This window comes from Eubalaena glacialis, chromosome 10, assembly GCF_028564815.1.
Source record: "Eubalaena glacialis isolate mEubGla1 chromosome 10, mEubGla1.1.hap2.+ XY, whole genome shotgun sequence".
Classification (NCBI taxonomy): Eukaryota; Metazoa; Chordata; class Mammalia; order Artiodactyla; family Balaenidae; genus Eubalaena; species Eubalaena glacialis.
Genome location: NC_083725.1, coordinates 14,360,053 through 14,381,086, shown reverse-complemented (window position 1 = coordinate 14,381,086; position 21,034 = coordinate 14,360,053). Strand labels below are relative to the sequence as shown.

The following is a 21,034-nucleotide window of genomic DNA, read 5'->3' as shown; positions in this document are numbered from 1 at the left end:
ATAAAACATTGAAAAGTCACGAGAGAAGAGATGATATTATAAAGGAGGCAACTCTTAATACATTTAGAAAGTACAGACTATATGTGGTGATCAATCTGTGGTGTATATAAATCAAATCACTATGTTGTTCACCTGGAACTAATATATATTGTATGTCAATTATACTTCAATAAAAAAGAATGCATCTTTAAAAAGAAAAGAAAGTACAGACTATACAAAGAATTTTAGGGAGTTCCCTGGTGGCCTAGTGGTTAGGATTCCAGGCTTTCACTGCTTTCAGTGCTGGGGCCTGGGTTCAATCCCTGGTCAGGGAACTGAGATCCCACAAGCTGTGCAGCATGGCCAAAAACAAAAACAAAAACAAAAAAAGAGAATTTTAGAAAACAGTGGTTTTCTGAAGTCTCTTGATAAGCAGCAAATTGAGCTGATTTATAAGTTGGCAAATTCCTTTTATTTAGAATAGAAGAAATCGGATTTAAATTGTCAGTTTGCTCTTGACATCAATTATGGTTAAATCTTTTTTGTAATTTGAGACTAACTAGTTCAAGAACCTGTAGGTAGGGGAATAGATGAATGGCCATCTCATGTCATTTCACTGATTAGTTCACCTACCACTGAGTTCAGTGATCTTATTCTGATGTCTCATGAATGAATGTTTTTCTTTTCAATGAAGCTTTCTTAACTTACTTTGGCAAAGCAGATTGAAAATATAGGAAGCTGAGCTGCCTATAGAAGTTGGTATATTATCGTAGCCTATAGAAGTTGGTATGTTGTTGACTGAAGAGCATCTTGTTCAGATTTATTAAAGCCAAAATTCTGAGTTGAAAAAATGGGATGACTTACTATAAATGTGTTCTCAGATGTTAACTCTTGGTGGCTACGATATGGAAAAGGTCATACAGATTTTTTTAAAACACACCTTTTTTTAATTCAGAAAAAACCTTGTTCACCTAAAGTTGTAGGAAAATAGTTTTATGTATTAATTGCTCAGTTGAAAACCTCTTATTATCTTAGTTTTTCTATCAAAAAGGTAGTTAAGTGTTCTTTTAGGTAGGATGTTATTTACTTGATTTCTTTTAGGCAGGTTTTTGTTGAAAAGAAACTAAGCACAATTAAGATGTTTTATTGACTGATTAGACCCAGGTAGAGTTCAGTACAGAATGGCTTGTGCTAAATTATATTCAGCTTAGTTAAGACCTAAACTACAAAGCTAAATATATGCTCTTCATTGTTTAATTTCTATACACAGTTAAAACTAGTCCTCGAAAACCTCGCGGGAGACCTAGAAGTGGCTCTGACCGAAATTCAGCTCTCCTCTCAGACCCATCTGTGTTCTCCCCTCTAAATAAATCAGAGACCAAATCTGGAGATAAGATCAAGAAGAAAGATTCTAAAAGTATAGAAAAGAAGAGAGGAAGACCTCCCACCTTCCCTGGAGTAAAACTCAAAATAACGCATGGAAAGGACATTTCAGAGTTACCAAAGGGAAACAAAGAAGATAGCCTGAAGAAAATGAAACGAACACCTTCTGCTACGTTTCAGCAAGCCACAAAGATTAAAAAATTAAGAGCAGGTAAACTCTCTCCTCTCAAGTCAAAGTTTAAGACAGGGAAGCTTCAAATAGGAAGGAAGGGGGTACAGATTGTACGCCGGCGAGGAAGGCCTCCATCAACAGAAAGGATAAAGACCCCTTCAGGTCTCCTCATTAACTCTGAACTGGAAAAGCCCCAGAAGGTCCGGAAAGACAAGGAAGGAACACCTCCACTCACAAAAGAAGATAAGACAGTAGTCAGACAAAGCCCTCGAAGGATTAAGCCGGTTAGGATTATTCCTTCTTCTAAAAGGACAGATGCAACAATTGCTAAGCAGCTCTTGCAGAGGGCAAAAAAGGGGGCTCAAAAGAAAATTGAGAAAGAAGCAGCTCAGCTGCAAGGAAGAAAAGTGAAGACACAGGTCAAAAACATCCGACAGTTCATTATGCCTGTTGTCAGTGCCATCTCCTCGAGGATCATTAAAACCCCTCGGCGGTTCATAGAGGATGAGGATTATGACCCTCCAATTAAAATTGCCCGACTAGAGTCTACACCGAATAGTAGATTCAGCGCCACGTCCTGTGGATCTTCCGAAAAATCAAGTGCAGCTTCTCAGCACTCCTCTCAAATGTCTTCAGACTCCTCCCGATCCAGTAGCCCCAGTGTTGATACCTCCACAGATTCTCAGGCCTCTGAGGAGATTCACGTACTTCCTGAAGAGCGGAGCGATACCCCCGAAGTTCACACTCCACTGCCTATTTCCCAGTCCCCAGAAAACGATAGTAATGACAGGAGAAGCAGAAGGTATTCAGTGTCAGAGAGAAGTTTTGGATCTAGAACGACGAAAAAGTTGTCCACCCTACAAAGTGCCCCCCAGCAGCAGACCTCTTCCTCGCCACCTCCACCCCTGCTTACTCCACCGCCCCCGCTGCAGCCAGCCTCCAGTATCTCTGACCACACACCTTGGCTCATGCCTCCAACCATCCCTTTAGCATCACCATTTTTGCCTACTTCTGCCGCTCCCATGCAAGGGAAGCGAAAATCTATTTTGCGAGAACCAACATTTAGGTGGACTTCTTTAAAGCACTCTAGGTCAGAGCCACAGTACTTTTCCTCAGCAAAGTATGCCAAAGAAGGTCTTATTCGCAAACCAATATTTGATAATTTCCGCCCCCCTCCACTGACTCCTGAGGATGTCGGCTTCGCGTCCGGGTTTTCTACATCTGGTACTGCTGCTTCAGCCCGATTGTTTTCGCCACTCCATTCTGGAACAAGGTTTGATATGCACAAAAGGAGCCCTCTTCTGAGAGCTCCACGATTTACTCCAAGTGAGGCTCACTCTAGGATATTTGAGTCTGTAACCTTGCCTAGTAATCGAACTTCTGCTGGAACGTCTTCTTCAGGAGTATCTAACAGGAAAAGGAAAAGAAAAGTGTTTAGCCCTATTCGATCAGAACCAAGATCTCCTTCTCACTCCATGAGGACAAGAAGTGGAAGGCTTAGCACTTCCGAGCTGTCACCTCTCACCCCACCGTCTTCTGTCTCTTCCTCGTTAAGCATTTCTGTTAGCCCTCTTGCCACTAGTGCCTTAAACCCAACTTTTACTTTTCCTTCTCACTCCCTGACTCAGTCTGGGGAATCTGCAGAGAAAAACCAGAGACCAAGGAAGCAGACTAGTGCTCCGGCAGAGCCATTTTCGTCCAGTAGTCCCACTCCTCTCTTCCCTTGGTTTACCCCAGGCTCTCAGACTGAGAGAGGGAGAAATAAAGACAAGGCCCCTGAGGAGCTGTCCAAAGAGCGAGATGCTGACAAGAGCGTGGAGAAGGACAAGAGTAGAGAGAGAGACCGGGAGAGAGAAAAAGAGAATAAGCGGGAGTCCAGGAAAGAGAAAAGGAAAAAGGGATCAGAAATTCAGAGTAGCTCTGCTTTGTATCCTGTGGGTAGGGTTTCCAAAGAGAAGGTTGTTGGTGAAGATGTGGCCACTTCATCTTCTGCCAAAAAAGCAACCGGGCGGAAGAAGTCTTCATCACTTGATTCTGGGACTGATATTGCTTCTGTGACTCTTGGGGATACAACAGCTGTCAAAACCAAAATACTTATAAAGAAAGGGAGAGGAAATCTGGAAAAAACCAACTTGGACCTCGGCCCAACTGCCCCATCCCTGGAGAAGGAGAAAACCCTCTGCCTTTCCACTCCTTCATCTAGCACTGTTAAACATTCCACTTCCTCCATAGGCTCCATGTTGGCTCAGGCAGACAAGCTTCCAATGACTGACAAGAGGGTTGCCAGCCTCCTAAAAAAGGCCAAAGCCCAGCTCTGCAAGATTGAGAAGAGTAAGAGTCTTAAACAAACTGACCAGCCCAAAGCACAGGTACTCTTTTCCATCTTGCCCATTAAAATCAACAGTTTCTCAAGCCCCATCTAAGAGCAAGTTTTAGGCTGAGTGTTTCAGTTAGATCCAGTTATGGGAATCAGGAAAAGATGGTGGCATTCGCAGTGGTCCTTTACGGACGGGTAGGATTTTGATAGGTAGAAAATGATAGGGGAGAAATTTTTAAGGAGAGGAAACAGTGTAGGGTAGAGATAGAAACGTATAAAACATACTTGAGGAACGGGGATAGCTGGACTGGTACGTGTAGGAAAGCGGTGAACCAAGACTGAAAGGTACGTGGGGCCACATTACCCTGAATGCTGAGTTGTTTGTACTTAATGGGTTTGGTGTGATGGAATCTGTGACTTAATTTTGAAGGTGCATTTTTGCAGTCAGATTGTTTTACTGTTGTTTACTATAGAAAACAGGGACGGGGGCGGATCTCTTCCTCTGAGTTGTGAGTGATTAGACCAATAGAAAATAGGTATTTGCAGAATACATATGAGAAGCACTTAGCCTCAAGTTGTGGTACAGAAAAGCTGTACAATTCAGTTAGTTAAGATGATGACGAACAGATTTTTGTAAAGAAGAGCTTTTTTTTTTTTTTTTTTTTTAATTAACAAAGCGAGCTAGGCACTGGCCTTTTCTGAGAAAACCTGCCAATCTTTAGATTGTTTTTAAACATTGTCATGTAGTAGATGCGTGTTTATACCAACATATCAAGTTAGGTTAAGATGACCACAAACTTAGGTTTTAATGTTATTCAACGTAGGGCCACATTTACATTTAGTAATTCTGCCAGTTGAGAGGTCTAGCAGGAATATGATGAGACTTATTTCTGACACCATTTTGGATGTTTTTGGTTAACCTCCTAGTGATGGGCGCCGTGGCTCTTGAAAATGTGAGACATTTCTGTTTGGAGCCGTGGCCTTCTATACTTCCATTTATAGGTTATTTCCCCCTACTTCTCTGTTGATCAGGGAAATATAAGAAATAGTCTGTGGTTAGATAAGCCCTATTTACACGAGAATGAGCTTCTTGATAATGCAGACTGGCAGCTTGATTTTTTTTGAGGGAAATTTTAAAGAAGTAGTATAATTGGGAATAGAAGCTTAGTTGGTTTCTGTTTTTTGATTAGAATCCTTTTCTGCCAATTTTAGAAGTAGGTGATTTCTATATATTGATATGGCATATCAGCTGGGAATAACTATAGAGTTGTATGTGTTGATTCTAGATTATAAATTAATCAACTATACCTTGGCTTCATTCAATTATATTTTCAACGCATATGGTTGTTATTGTTTGTTTTTGGCTTGCCTCCTACTCAGGGTCAAGAAAGTGACTCATCGGAGACCTCTGTGCGAGGACCCCGGATTAAACACGTCTGCAGAAGAGCTGCTGTTGCCCTTGGCCGAAAACGAGCTGTGTTTCCTGATGACATGCCCACCCTGAGTGCCTTACCTTGGGAAGAACGAGAAAAGATTTTGTCTTCCATGGGAAATGATGGTAGGTCGGGGATGTCAACCTTGAGGTCTAAGCAGACACTGGGTTTGTTTGCTGATCATCCTGGGAATGCCCAGTAGGCTCTTCATAGCATTATGTTAGGCTGGGTCCTCCAAAAACCAGATGGCGGAGGGCGGGGGGATTAAATGTGTAAGGGTGTTATTAGAGGAAATGCCTGAGAGAGGAAATGGGGAGGGAGTCAGGAAAGGCTGGGAGAGCTGTCAGACTGCTCTGTAAGTCTGACCCTAGTGAAGGAGAGTGGGAAGAAAGGCTGGGCAGAATCTTCCTGGATGCCATGCAGTGTGAGAAAGCTCGGCAAGGCTGTCAGGGAGCCCTTGAGCAAACATTGACTGTCAGAGGAGTCTCGTGTCTCCCGGGAACAGGCCTACCCTAGTATCCCTGCCATGCTTGTCACTGCCTGAGAGCAACCCCTGTGGTAAGTGTGGCCTCCGTACCCCTGGATTTTAGAGCACAGCAGCTGGGGCCCTGTGGTTTCAGGTCTGTGAGGCATGTTCTCATGGGTGACTGCTCAGATGAAATTTAGAGGTTTAGAGAGTCTTCAGAAGCATTCAATTCATATTCTTTTTTTTTCTTTTTTTAAAAAATTAATTAATTAATTAATTTATTTTTGGCTGTGTTGGGTCTTCGTTTCTGTGCGAGGGCTTTCTCTAGTTGCGGTGAGCGGGGGCCACTCTTCATCGCGGTGCGCGGGCCTCTCACTGTCGCGGCCTCTCTTGTTGCGGAGCATAGGCTCCAGACGTGCAGGCTCAGTAGTTGTGGCTCACGGGCCCAGTTGCTCCGCGGCATGTGGGATCTTCCCAGACCAGGGCTCGAACCCGTGTCCCCTGCCTTGGCAGGCGGATTCTCAACCACTGCACCACCAGGGAAGCCCTCTTTTTTTTTTTTTTTTAATGCTTTCTTTACTTTCTTTTTTTAATCATATTTTCTTTTTTTAAAAAATTAATTATTTTATTTTTTGTATTTTGGCCACACTGCCTGGCTTTCAGGATGTTCCCCAACCAGGGATCGAACCCGGGCCCCTGCAGTGAAAGTGCCAAATCCTAACAACTAGGTCACCAGGGAACTCCCTCAATTCATATTCTTGACTTTAGGTTACACTGTATTTTGTTTGCATTGTTTGGATTTCTTCTTTCATCAAGCTGCAAGTTACAGGCATTTTTAAACATTTAAGTAATTATTTAAAACAGGCTCTGTGTTCTGCATATGAATATTTTTATTGTAATGAATTTGAATTTTGGAGTCCCAGTTAAAACAAGGTTTGAATGTATATACTAACATCAGTAGATTTTGAGACTCTCCCCTCTGCTCCCAGGAAGGAACCAGATACTCTGTCAGAGCTAATGCCACGTTTCTTTAACAGACAAGTCATCGATTGCTGGCTCAGAAGACGCCGAACCTCTTGCTCCGCCCATCAAACCAATTAAACCCGTCACCAGAAACAAGGCGCCACAGGAACCTCCAGTAAAGAAGGGACGGCGGTCAAGGCGGTGTGGACAGTGTCCCGGCTGCCAGGTGCCTGAGGACTGTGGTGTGTGCACTAACTGCTTGGACAAGCCCAAGTTTGGTGGCCGCAACATAAAGAAGCAGTGCTGCAAGTGAGTGCGCGTCTCTCTGGGGGGCTGGTCTCAGCCACTGTCCCGCTTGTCACAGAGAAAAAGCGCCCGAACGCCCAGTGTGGTTGTACCAAGTCACCTCAAGTTGCAAGATGAGTTGCACGCTTGGATTTCGTGCTGTGCTGGGTTTGGGCTGTGCTTAAATCAGAAATCCTCAGGCGCAGTGCTGTGAACGTTCTGTATCTGCTCAGGTCAGTGTGGTAGCCCTTAGCCATATGGCTGTTTAGCACCTGAAACATGGTTGGTGTGACTAAGGAACGACATTTAAAATTTCCATGTAATTTTAAATTCACATAGCCACATGTGTCTAGAGCTGCCATATCAGTGCAACTCTGGAGGGTTTCTACTTAATCACCAACGAATTTAGGCCTAGTATTTATCAGGTCAACTGAAATTACCTTTATCTTTATGGCATTCAGGAAATATTGGTGATATAAGTCTCTCCACTCTCTAACTCTCAGAATATTTTCATGCCTATGGAAGTCTTCCCCCGCCCCGCGCGCTACTTGCAGAATCTTAGTTCCCCAACCAGGGATCGAACCCGGGCCACAGCAGTGAAAGCGCCGAGTCCTAACCACTGGACCGCCAGGGAATTCGCTGGAAGTTTTGATTACTCTACCTTTTTTCCCTTTTTCTAGTCAGTTTGTGGATGCACTTTCTACTCTGTGGGATAATTTGTTTAAAGTGGATCAAGAGAGTTGCATAAATAAATTTTGGTGGTTGAGTATCTCATCAAGTACCTGGCACCAGGAATAGATATTATCCATAGATATTTGCTGAATAAACGAATAACATGAAAGTGATTTATATAAAACATAATTGGGAGAAATGCTGCATTATTTACTTGAGGGGAGACAGTGAGAAGTTCTGTGCTTTGGTTTAGTCTGGCCTTAAGCAAGAATCTTGTCTCAGTCCCATTAGTGGAAAGAAGTGAGACAATTCACAGAACAAAGAAAGGTACATGATAGCAAGATAAAATTGCACTAAATTTAGGGGTTGCAGTGGATTCAGTTCAATATTAAACTTCAAATTACGTTTTGAGTTTCAATAAACTGAGGACTGAAATATCTATCAAAGCCCTGAGATAGACCTGTAGCATTGTAGTGGCAGACAAAGGACTTGGGTAATTTTAGTCCATTTTGTATTCAGATTACTATATGAGTAATAATCTCATAAGGGAGCAGAACTGATTTGACTGCAAGAAATAATGACTGATCATTTTGTGTGTGGCGCTAGTCAGTACTGGGTTGCAAGACATTTGAGTCCCATTTCAAAAATAATTTGATATTTGCTCCTTTTAGATCCTCGAGGTAGGTGAAATTGCTGATCAGAGGATTTAAAGGCTTGAATTTAAATAATGAGCAGTCCTTTTTTCAACTCTCAGAATGAACCTGAATAAAGGTTCACGGATTCTTTTTTTTTTTTTTTAATTTATTTATTTATTTTTGGCTGTGTTGGGTCTTCGTTGCTGTGCGCGGGCTTTCTCTAGTTGTGACGAGCGGGAGCTACTCTGTCGCGGTGCACGGGCTTCTCATTGCAGTGGCTTCTCTTGTTGAGGAGCACGGGCTCTAGGCGCGCTGGCTTCAGTAGTTGTGGCTCGTGGGCTCTAGAGCGCGGGCTCAGTAGTTGTGGTGCACGGGCTTAGTTGCTCCGCGGCATGTGGGATATTCCCGGACCAGGGCTCGAACGTGTGTCCGCTGCATTGTCAGGCGGGTTCTTAACCACTGCGCCACCAGGGAAGCCCAAGGTTCATGGATTCTTGCAGACGAATTAATACTTGCTTCAATTGCTTCTCTCCTAAATGAAGTTTACTTTATGCTATTCCTTATTATTCTAGGATGAGAAAATGTCAGAATCTACAATGGATGCCTTCCAAAGCCTACCTTCAGAAGCAAGCAAAAGGTAGTGTTGTCAAAAGATCTTCCCCCAAATGCTTCCTGCTTTAATGTCATATAGTTGTGTACATCTAGTGTAAAGAGAATACTAGCCTTTTTTCAAGTACTGCTGTTTCCCAGGGAGCTGTTGGTTGTTGAAGCTGGGTGATAGGTACATGAGTGTTCATTTTACTATTCCCTTCACCTTGGAGTATGTTTGAATATTTCCATAAGAAAAATTTTTTAAAATTCATACAAAAAATTACATTATATTTCACTTCCTAGAGTAATAAAAGTATACCTGTTTCACTTGCCAACTTGGCATTAACTTTCTTGAGTCTTCCAGTGTCAACTTTAGCTGTAGGAAACTGAGACTAAGATTGTTACATTCCTATACTTATATTTTAAATAAAATTTTCTCACTTACAGAAAAATAATCTTGCTTTCCCCCCCCACCCCCAGCTGTGAAGAAGAAAGAGAAAAAGTCTAAGACCAGTGAAAAGAAAGAGAGCAAAGAGAGCAGTGTTGTGAAGAACTTGGCTGACTCTAGTCAGAAGTCTACCCCATCAGCAAGAGAGGATCCCGCCCCCAAGAAAAGCAACAGTGAACCACCTCCGCGCAAGCCCCCGGAGGACAAGAGTGAGGAAGGGAATGCCTCCACCCCAGGACCTGAGGCCAAACAAGTGGCCACGCCCTCTTCCAGGAAGTCCAGCAAGCAGGTCTCCCAGCCGGCACCAGCCATCCCCCTACAGCCCCCCAGCACAGCACCACCGAGAAAAGAAGTCCCCAAGACCACTCCTAGTGAGCCCAAGAAAAGGCAGCCTCCACCTCCGGAGTCAGGTGAGTGAGGACAGCAGGAAGAACTGCCGAACCAGAAGTACCAGCACAGGACACTGACATCTTAAACAGCATTTGGAAACCTGAAATGTGTATTTTAAGTCTTTGGTACAAGAAAATTAGCTCTCTTTTAAATATTTATTTAATTTTTTTTTTTTGGCTGCACCGAGTCTTAGTTGTGGCACGAGGGATCTTTTAGTTGCGACATGCGGGCTCTTAGTTGCGGCATGCATGCGGGATCTAGTTCCCTGACTACGGATCAAACCCGGGCCCTCTGCATTGGGAGCGTGGAGTATTAACCACTGGACCACCAGGGAAGTCCCAATTAGCTCTCTTTTAACTGTTACATAATAATAAAGAAATAGAAGCAAAAACCAGTTAAGTTGGAGATACTGTCTTAATTTCCTATTTAAAGCCTAGAGTTTAAATAGTTTTTTGTTTTTTCTAATGCCCCTTTCTTTGCAGGCCAATCAGTGCTAGAGTCATCGTTGCTATTTAGCATTAACTGTAAGTTTAGTGACATCTGACTGCAGTTTATTTTGAATTCTTTAGGTCCAGAGCAAAGCAAGCAGAAAAAAGTGGCTCCTCGCCCCAGTATTCCTGTAAAACAAAAGCCTAAAGAAAAGGTGAGGAAAGATTTGTTTCCCTGCCATTTGTCAAAGATGTGTTCTATTCTGTAGGGAAATAGCCTTATCCTTGACATTTACGTGATTGAATGAAACTGCATTTCTGCTTCTGTGTAGATGGCAGTGGAATTTCTTAAAATTAGCAAACTTCAGGTTTAGGCTTTAGCTCACTTCCATTTTTTTCCTTATTTTCCCCTTCCTTGTAGCCCCACATGCTTATGCTGCAGGCTGATGAGTATAATTTTTTTTCCCCCCTCAACATCCGTTAGCAGTATTTGTCTATAACAATCACTCACTATTTTTATTATGTGGAGAGAGAGGTCTTTAAGACTTTTCCGGTTCTTGCTGTGCCCCCGTAGTGGTGTGCATGCACGTCCAGGCTGATGCTCTCGAGAGCATCAGCAGTGCTGAAAAGAGAGGCAAATGCCAGGTTCTTACTAAGGCATGTTCCAGAGTTCCTGTCCAGTTTCTAACTGTGATGATGAAGCATGGTTACATTGGCAAATCTGAAATCATTGATGATCACAGAGCTGGGAAAATTGTTTTGAATCTCATAGGCAGGTTACACAAGTGTGGAGTGATCAGCCCCAGATTTGATGTGTGCAACTCCAAGATCTAGAAAAATGGCAGAATAACCTGCTCCCATCTGGTCAGTGTGGTTTCATTGTACTGACAACCTCAGCTGGCGTCGTGGACCACGAGGAAACAGGATGAAGACACGCAGGAGGGAAAAGCCTGGGATGTGTTTTCTAGGGGTATAAATACATACGTGCCAATAAAATGCTTCAATGGAAAAAAAAATCTCCTGAAGATTACTTGTCTGTTTCTATAGGATACTTATATTGGAAACATGTTTTCCAGATCTATTAAGATTTGTCATTTGCATTATTATCTGTTGCAAGAGTGAAGGCAGGCAGGGTGTGGATTTGTTCTTTATCCATCTTCTGTCCCCATAGGAAAAACCACCTCCGGTCAATAAGCAGGAGAATGCAGGCACTTTGAACATCCTCAGCACTCTCTCCAATGGCAATAGTTCAAAGCAGAAAGTCCCAGCAGATGGAGTCCACAGGATCAGAGTGGACTTCAAGGTAAAAGTGTTCAGTGACCACGGGAGTATATTGAGTGTTGTGGACTTTAAATCAAGAAAATGATGTTACCAAAGGTGTTGAAAGAGAGGAAATTCATTCGGGGGGGTGGGGCGGAGGAATGAAGATCTGCCATTAATAGATGGGTTCAGGTGTGTGAGAACTCCGGTCAGTGTTACCAGGTCAGTCTGTGAACTGACTGAAGGACAGAGGCACGGAGCCAGTCCTGCCCATCCTGAGCTGTAAAGTGCTTTTAGATGAGAACAGTATCTGAGGAAGTGATTTTTTCACATAGGTATTATCAAACCATGATGATCGCTTGAATCAGCAAAACTCTAAGGGAAATTCAACCCCAGTAAATCTTTGCATTGTAGTTAACAGGTGAGCCTTTTAAGAGTTTGTGTCTGAGATTTAAAATTTTCAAAGCAGCAGTTATTTTGAACTCATTGAGATGAAATATTCTCGACATTCTGGTGTCACTCTAATTTTATGCTTTTCGTCCTTATTTTCAATGCAGCGTTTTTTCAGTGCAGCGTTATGTCGTAAAACTCTCATAAATGATCTTTTTCTCTCTCTCCGCAGGAGGATTGTGAAGCAGAAAATGTGTGGGAGATGGGAGGCTTAGGAATCTTGACCTCTGTTCCTATAACACCCAGGGTGGTTTGCTTTCTCTGTGCCAGTAGTGGGCATGTAGAGGTAAGATATCCTGCTTCTTGGTACCCCAGACAGTATAATGATAGATTATTTTGCTGTGATGAAAGAAATCATTATATTCTGTTTTGTTGGTATATAGCAGGCACTATATCCTGTTGAAACCTGCAAATGAAATGCTTTTGAAGTTTTTTAGAAATTTCAGGAAGGAGTCTGCTTTTTATTAGAGTAGCAGGTTTTTTTTTTTTTTAGAGTAGCAGTTATTGTGAGAAGTTTAATAGTTTCATCTCTTAAATTCACTCATTATTCGAGTTCTGATTTTTTGCTAGATGTCCAAACATGGAAGAAATAATAAATGTTTTTCTAGAAAAAGAGATGCTGTTGATAGTTGTTTTATGTTGAATAGCAAAACTTCCTTGTCTATAAGGAGCTCTTAGCAATTAATAAGAAAAAGGAAAACACCCAGTAAAAAAAAGTCTAAGGGCAGGAGTATATAATTCACAAAATGAGAAGTAAAAACATTGTGGGAGGGGGGAGCGTTAAGCCTTCCGATTACCAAACACTGTAAATTAAAGCATGATAAAAAGGATCAAGTGGAAATGGAGACTTTCTATTTCTGGAAATCTAAATTAGTTACAGTCTTTCTGAGAAGATTGTTTGGAAATATGTATTTATCTTTAAAATGGGTATACCCTCTAACCCAGCAATTGCACTCCAGGCATTTATCTTGAGGATATAATTAGATAAATTATATGTATATGTGTGTTTGTATACATGTATGTATATAATACATATATTATAATAAACCCTTCTATATGTGTACATATTTGTATATATATAATAAACAGAAGGGTTTATTTCAGTATTTATGATAATAAAAAATTGGAGACAACCCAAAATGTCATCAATAAGGGGCTGGTACTTCGGTTAAAATAATTATAGGACATGCATATAATGGCACGTATGAAGTCCTAAAGATGATAATATAGATTCATATTGACATGGAAAGATGTCCATGACACATCACTGAGTTAAAAGAGCAGGTCACAAAATAGTATGTAAAAAGCATGATCCCATTTTGGTTTGGAAAAATGTTTTTGAAATATATATGTAGAAAGAATTCTGAAGGATTTACACCAAAATCTTAAGAGTGTAGTTGGATTGTGGTTGACTTTTGTTTTTTCTTTATCTTTTTGAGTTTTTTTTTTTTTTTTTTTTTTTTTTTAATTTATTTTATTTATTTATTTTTGGCTGCGTTGGGTCTTTGTTGCTGCGCGCGGGCTTTCTCTAGTTGTGGAGAGTGGTGGCTACTCTTGCTGCGGAGCACGGGCTCTAGGCGCGCGGGCTTCAGTAGTTGTGGCTCGCGGGCCCTAGAGCGCAGGCTCAGTAGTTGTGGTGCAGGGGCTTAGTTGCTCTGTGGCATGTGGGATCTTCCCGGACCAGGGCTCGAACCCGTGTCCCCTGCATTGGCAGGCGGATTCTTAACCACTGCGCCACCAGGGAAGCCCTTTTTGAGTTTTTTTGCAGTGAGTATGTGCCACCTTTACCATAAGGGGGAAGAAAGGTAGCACAATTTTAACTAGGAAGCAGTAATTTGTCATTCATACAGTTCTCAATTCCTGAGTACCTCCTTAGGTTATTTGTCACATACGTATTCTAAGGTCATAAAGTAAACCCAAAGCCAAGTTGTAATCCAGATGTTGAGCAATCAGTGAGACTCACTAGCTAAGACATTAGGTCCTGCCCACTTGCTATTTTAAATTACGCATTAGCACGTGCAGACAATATTGCATAAGAATTCACCAAAACTGCCTCTGTGATTTAGTTCAATGCAAATCCTTTATGTATGCAGATTATATAATCCGATATGCTATTTTTCTTCTGCATCTTTAAGCTTTTTAAATAATTTCAAAAGTAAACTATCAGACATAAAGTAATTTTTTTGCAAAATTATATTCACATATAACTGTATGCTGAAAGTTATATATTAAAGAGTGACTTTTTAAATGAAAATGATACCAGTATGTGGATTTTTAAATACGCGAAGAAAAAAGGAGTTTTAATGGGCAAAAATTAGCAGCTTAAATAGTAATGGGATTAACAGTAATTTTGAGGTGTAAGTTTTGTTTTCCTTGGGATTCTTATTATATGGTTGTATCTTAAATATAGATTTAAGAAATTTAGAAAATATGACATCATTATATGATAAAGTATATGGAGAAATGCAAAATTGTCATTGTAAACGTTCAGCAATATTTTTTTTTTAAATTTAGTGATTCAAACATTTAATAAAATAAAATAAAGGCATTAAAAAAATAAATTACATGTTAGCAGAATTATTGCCTGGTATTCATTCATTAAGGAAATATTTTCTTAGTGCCTGTTACGAACAATATATTGTTCTAAGTGCTGGAGTTGCTTTAGATAGCGTTGAAACTGAGACTGTTCTGTCTATATAAGTGCCAGGGGTCTACTGTATCTCTTTTCCTACATAATCTAACTCTCGTTACATCCATACACATGTTACCCACAGGAATAACTTATTTTCGTAACACCAGTGCTTCAACTTCTGTGTTAAAACAGGTTTTTTTTTTTTCCAGAGTATGATTGCTCTAATTTAAATTGTGTAGCTGTGCACAGCAATCCCACAGGATTCCTAAAAACTGAAATTAGAGAATGAATAGCCCACTGCCTACATTGTATTCCTAAAGCATAACCAGTGCTTGATGAATTTTCCCTCCATTCAAATTTTTAAAAACTTTTTATGTTGACATGATTTCAGATTTACAGAAAAGCTACAAGAGTGGTACAAAGAATTCCCATACACCCTTTACCTGGATTCCCCAAGCATTAATATTTTTTTTTATTTGAGTAAAATTGCTTTAGCATTAATATTTTTAATTTGCATTATCCTTTTCTCTTTGTATATGTATTGTACAAAATAAGAAATAAAATATGTACACACATTTTATATGTAGACATTTTTTTTCTTAAAATTTGAGAGCAAGTTGCAGACATATGCCCTTTTACCTCTAAATTTTATACTGTGTATTTCCTAAAACCAAGGACATCCGCTTATATAACCACAATATAATTATCAAAATCAGGACATTAACGTTGGTATATTACAGTTATTTAAGTAGACTTTATTTAGTTCTGACCAGTTGTCCCACTGATTCTTTTATGTCAAAAGAAAATTATGAGTCACACTCATTTGAATTTCTGAAAATCTCTGTATCAGTATGAAAATAACTTATTTCTAAAATTAGAGATGGGAAGGACAAACCAGAGCTTACAGTCATTTAGTAGATTATAGAGAACCTTTAAAACCATCCCTATTTCCCCTTAACCCCACTCTTTTCCCCACTCTTTTACATTGCCTTAGCTCTTTGTTGATACCTCTTTTATGGCACTTAGCACATTCTATCAAATCTTAGATTGTATCTATTTAGTTATTTTATAATTCTACTATTATTACTGCTTTAGTCCCCTGAAACTCCCCAGTATTCTGCTTTTTTAACATAGTCATTGCTTAGTGAACATGTTGAATACAGTATGTATACCACTACTCCTAAAGCTCAAAGTAAGCAGGTAGGATTTGGTTGATATTTCTACGTGCTATTTGACCGCCTCTGTGTTCCCGTCTTACCCTAGTTTGTGTATTGCCAAGTCTGTTGTGAGCCCTTCCACAAGTTTTGTTTGGAGGAGCACGAGCGCCCTCTGGAGGACCAGCTGGAAAACTGGTGTTGTCGGCGCTGCAAGTTCTGTCATGTTTGTGGAAGGCAGCACCAGGCCACCAAGGTATGACGCTGAGTAATGGGGCCACTTACAGTATTACTCTGTATCTCCATTTCTGCCTTTTAATCTAGGATTTCGTACGCACATTTTTCCTCTGTTGGCTTAGCCTGTTTCTACTGTTTAACTGGGTGTAATCAATTGCCTATTGTGTTTTAATTTAATTTTGGGAATATAGCAGAAAACGTGGCATTGGATAAAATGCTCAAAATAAATCAAATCTCCTTTATCAGAATGTTCACCACTGAGTGCCTTTGGCAGGACATAAATCCCTATGCCTTGAGAGTAACTAATTTATGAGGAAATTTAAGCTGTCACAGTGATGTGCTGTATTTACTTGAAGATAAGTATGAAATGGGGTACTAAGTGACAGGTGTCCAGTGAAGGTGAGGTGATGCCCACCTTTTTGTCTTCTTATTTTCTTACAGCAGCTGCTGGAGTGTAATAAGTGCCGAAACAGCTATCACCCTGAGTGCCTGGGACCAAATTACCCCACCAAACCCACAAAGAAAAAGAAAGTTTGGGTGAGTTTCTCACACAATGGGCAGTTTCAGAGAGAATTGTCATGGGACTGTTGGGTGTGCACAAATTGTAAGAAGAATATCCTGCTTGAGGAAGAAAAGCCGTCCCAGTAGAGAAGTCAACTCTAGAAATGGATTGCATTTGAGACCTTCTTAAATAAGAAGAGATATTAAAAATAAGAAGTTCCTATTGAATTTCTTTCATCTCTTCCAGATCTGTACCAAGTGCGTTCGCTGCAAGAGCTGTGGATCCACGACTCCCGGCAAAGGGTGGGATGCACAGTGGTCTCACGATTTCTCACTCTGCCATGATTGTGCCAAACTCTTTGCTAAAGGTACTTCAGAAAAGCCAGTTTTGTCAACTTTTAGAGGTTGTACTTAGTGTTTGGGAGGTGAACTGGACACTGCAGTGGAATGAAAAGGTCTTACCATTCTTGTCAAGGATGCCATTTCGACAGATTTCCTAAGTTTCTGGTCTTGCTCTTTTCCTTACACAGAGACTTAGAGCAACTAGAAAGGTTTTGTTATCTTTGGGGGGATGAATCAAGGGGACTTTTTATAGTAACTCACCACAAAGAAATGCTCTAAACCAGTATTTCCCAAAGTGAGGTATATATCCATTTGATTGTTTCAGAAATGATTTTAGGTGGTACTGAGTCAAAGATTTTATCTTAATAGTTGTGCTAGAAAAAAATTATAGCCAATACATTAAACTGACTTAGGATAATAATGATATAAAGTTCACTATTGAAGTTATTTAAAATAAGCAAATCAATATTAAGTCTGTTAAGTAAAAAATAATAAGAGGTGATACATGGATAAAACAAATTGATGAAGGGTGTATATTTTCCCAAATTTTAGGAAGCATTGCTCTAAGCTCTAATGTAAAAGCACTGGGAATAAGGGAAAAGTGTAAATTAATTGTGTTTTTTTACTCCCATTACCCGCTCCTCTTTTTTAAAAATTTAAACATTTCTTTGGAATGTTTAAGAGAGAAAGTTCTCTCTTCCATTCTTTTTCTATAAAATCTACCTCATGACCTTTAAAAACGGGTCTAAAGAAGAGAACTAGTGACATATTCTGAGAGCTCAGAATAATCTTGACACTTTACAGATGTGTAAACATTCCATGGTAGATGCATGCTGGCATTTGTAAGTTTCAGAAGCAGACTATGGTGGCTGGCATTTTACATCACATTGGCATATGTGAGTCAAGGGCCTTAGAGGCATTGGTATGTGAACCAAAGCTCTGCTGAAAACTTTGCTTTGCTTTCAGGAAACTTCTGCCCTCTTTGTGATAAGTGTTATGATGATGATGACTACGAGAGTAAGATGATGCAGTGTGGGAAATGTGATCGATGGGTCCATTCCAAATGTGAGAATCTTTCAGGTACAGAAGGTTGGAGTCTTTTTATTACAGTTTCCTTCTTTCTTGGTACAGCTGCATTTACAGCCCCCAAAGTACTATAAACATAAAATTATGGTAGTGTTGTTACTTGAAGTCTTTTTAAATTTATTTTTTGGTCTCTAAAATAAGAACATTGTGTTAAATTTGTGCTCATTTATCTTGAACACATTCTTTAAGATATTTATTTGCTGTCCTTTGTGGATACCATAGCCTATTGATTCTCCAGTGACTAAATCCTGAGTTAGTGTTAATAATGTCCCTTCGGAGATCAATACATATGAGTTCTTCGGGGGGTGTGAGAGTCTTAATACTGTTCTAACATGCAGCTTGATATTAAGTTTAGTGGAATAGCTTTCTCTTTTCCCTGTCTCCCACTCTTCAGAGCACCTCATCATTGTAGGTTTTTGTTTTCCCAGATGAGATGTATGAGATTCTGTCTAATCTTCCGGAAAGTGTGGCCTACACTTGTGTGAACTGTACTGAGCGGCACCCTGCGGAGTGGCGACTGGCCCTTGAAAAAGAGCTCCAGATCTCTCTGAAGCAAGTTCTGACAGCTTTGTTGAACTCTCGGACCACCAGCCACTTGCTACGCTACCGACAGGTAGGCCCAAGTCTCATTCTGTATTCCGAATGGTGGTTTTTACCTAGTTGTGGAATGTGTGCATTTTTGTGTATGTGTGCTTTTCAGTTTATTTTCTTTTGCTTCATTCTTCATTTAGTTTTGTAGAGTTCCTTGTTTTGGCCTTAGGCTATTAAGAACATTTTTAGCACCACGAGTAAAACCCTTCTCTGGGGTAAGAAGAAGGAAGGGGCCATATCTCTTTCAAAGGTCTTGCTGTTGTAATATGAAATTTGGCCTTTGTATTCTGAAGGCCATGGGGAGCCCAATGAAGGACTTCACCCAAAAGAGTAACCTGATCAGAGTTGCTTTTTAGGAAAAAAAAACAACAAAAAAATGATTCTGACTGGAGTGAGAGGAAGGATTGGAGAGGACTGAGCCTAGAGGCAGGAGGCGTGGTTAGGAGGCAGTGGTGGTGCTCTAGGTAAGAGGGAGCAGGATGGTGGCCTGGTCCACGAGGGTGGTAGTGGGGCCAGAGACCCTTCGGCTCCAGGAAAGTTCCAGGGCTCCTCAGGACACGATTTGAGAATCACTGCTTCTTGTCCGTTTAAGTCATGAACTATATACATAAAGTAGTCATTGGGAACACAAGTATAATGTTGGAAGAACCACATGGATAACTTTAACTCAGAGCTAGCCTGCTGCTTTATCTTTTAATAGAGTCTGTTTTTTGAATAGGAAAAGTAGCTGTATCTGTGTCTTACTCAAAAGGAATTGGACAGTTTCTGTTTCTTCATACTAGGTTGGGAGTTATCAAGCAAAGCTCCTCAGTGAGCCTCGCCAAGCTATTAGATAGCCAGCTCGTTTTAACTTTCCTTTTCTAGTATTTGAGAAATCTCTGATTACTTTTAAGTTCTTTAGGTTTTATAATACGTATCATTCAGTACCATCTTTATTTATTTTAGTAGAATCTGCGTAGGTGCCTCATTTTCAGTGTTAGATAAAAGAAACATATCTTTCCTGACGACAGGCTGCCAAACCTCCGGACTTAAATCCTGAGACAGAGGAGAGTATACCTTCCCGCAGCTCCCCAGAAGGGCCTGATCCACCAGTGCTTACTGAGGTCAGCAAACAGGAAGATCAACAGCCTTTAGATCTGGAAGGAGTCAAGAGGAAAATGGACCAAGGGAACTACACATCTGTGGTATGTCTATACAGCAAACTACCCAAATTTCCAGCTCCAGTTTAGCTTCCTTGGGTCTTTTGGGGGATGAGGCTGGGTGTTAGCATTAAAAGATGATTTGTATTGTATTTAGAAATGTCATGTGGTTTTAAATACCTAAAAATATGTGAGTTATTTTAGTTCTGTGTTTTGGAAGATGGGTTATGATAGAGAAGGTAGTGTCTTTTTATTTGGCTTTCATCTGAGTTCTTCAAAAATTATTTTTATATTAAAATTATTTTTATATTAAAAGTGTTTATGGAAAAATACTAATGTGCAATTAATTGGTTTGCCCCTTTTGAGGTCACATCTGAATAATATGTCTTTTTATAATGGATAGTCATTTCTAGATAGATGCCTTTTAATTTTATGATTTTAAGAAAGTGTAGGAAATGATCATCTGTTATCTCATGGTCCATGTTTGCTATTCAGTTGTTTATTCATTTTAGTCTAAGTAAAAAATCGTGGCCCTGTTTGGGTAACTTACCAGGATACAGCTAATTTATCTGCATTCTTACCTTATTAGCCTGGCGTATCTTGACTGCCACAAGTTAATTATGAACTGAATCCCAAAGGCCTCCACTAAAGAGAAATTACACCGTGTTAAAATGGGGTGTCCGTCTTCTCTTGGATCTCTGTGCCAGATGATTTAGGAGGGAAGAGGAAGTGGTTCTGAGAGCGCACTGCTCTATGAATAATGAACGCTTTGTTTTGTATACAGTTGGAGTTCAGCGATGATATCGTGAAGATCATTCAAGCAGCCATTAACTCAGATGGAGGGCAGCCAGAGATTAAAAAAGCCAACAGCATGGTCAAGTCCTTCTTTATTCGGGTGAATGATATTAATAGTTCATGTCTTTGATGCTTAATCCGCTGGTTGTTACCACGTGAACAGAACAGACTTGGTCTCGTCTGTGTTTTGCTTTGTCATGTGTATAAATCATTTTTGGTATAATTCATTCCTCTGATTCTTTGGGAGGAGATTAGTGAGGTTCCAGAGTGGATGGATCTTTCCCTTGGTGGCCTGAAATCATCCTCATATTGACAGAGAAGCTGGTGTGAAGTTGTTGGTTTTTATGTGCTTTCCAAATGAATGGTCACATGCTTACATTTTGTTTGTTTGTTTTTCTGTTAGCAAATGGAACGTGTTTTTCCATGGTTCAGTGTCAAAAAGTCCAGGTTTTGGGAGCCAAATAAAGTATCAAGCAAGTGAGTAAATTCAGTATTACTTTTTTTCGCTTCATCAGCTAGAAATCTGAGCGTTCTTATATTTTTAGATTGAGGGGTTTTTTTAGACTAGGTTTTAATATTAAAGATTAATCAGTTGAAATGCCTTTTTAAAAAAAATAAATTTATTTATTTATTTGTTTGGTTTTGGGCTGTGTTGGGTCTTCGTTGCTGTGCGTGGGTTTTCTCT

At 40.2% G+C, this 21,034-nt stretch overlaps 1 protein-coding gene across 7 annotated transcripts in view; it reads left to right on the top strand.

Moving 5' to 3' along the window:
- Positions 1 to 21,034, top strand: part of KMT2A (lysine methyltransferase 2A) — a 74,662-nt gene that overhangs the window by 26,306 nt on the left and 27,322 nt on the right. For 3 of the 7 annotated variants that reach the window (XM_061203496.1, XM_061203495.1, XM_061203493.1), the window contains 16 exons: positions 1,250 to 3,903; positions 5,232 to 5,409; positions 6,788 to 7,022; positions 8,878 to 8,942; positions 9,377 to 9,754; positions 10,304 to 10,377; positions 11,334 to 11,465; positions 12,045 to 12,158; positions 15,768 to 15,914; positions 16,337 to 16,432; positions 16,644 to 16,764; positions 17,705 to 17,827; positions 18,253 to 18,437; positions 19,426 to 19,599; positions 20,339 to 20,449; positions 20,753 to 20,826. In XM_061203496.1, coding sequence (XP_061059479.1) covers positions 1,250 to 3,903; positions 5,232 to 5,409; positions 6,788 to 7,022; positions 8,878 to 8,942; positions 9,377 to 9,754; positions 10,304 to 10,377; positions 11,334 to 11,465; positions 12,045 to 12,158; positions 15,768 to 15,914; positions 16,337 to 16,432; positions 16,644 to 16,764; positions 17,705 to 17,827; positions 18,253 to 18,437; positions 19,426 to 19,599; positions 20,339 to 20,449; positions 20,753 to 20,826 — 4,861 coding nt within the window. The remainder of the gene's footprint in view (positions 1 to 1,249; positions 3,904 to 5,231; positions 5,410 to 6,787; positions 7,023 to 8,877; positions 8,943 to 9,376; positions 9,755 to 10,303; positions 10,378 to 11,333; positions 11,466 to 12,044; positions 12,159 to 15,767; positions 15,915 to 16,336; positions 16,433 to 16,643; positions 16,765 to 17,704; positions 17,828 to 18,252; positions 18,438 to 19,425; positions 19,600 to 20,338; positions 20,450 to 20,752; positions 20,827 to 21,034) is intronic. The other 4 variants (XM_061203497.1, XM_061203494.1, XM_061203498.1 and 1 more) reach the window with 3 other exon arrangements.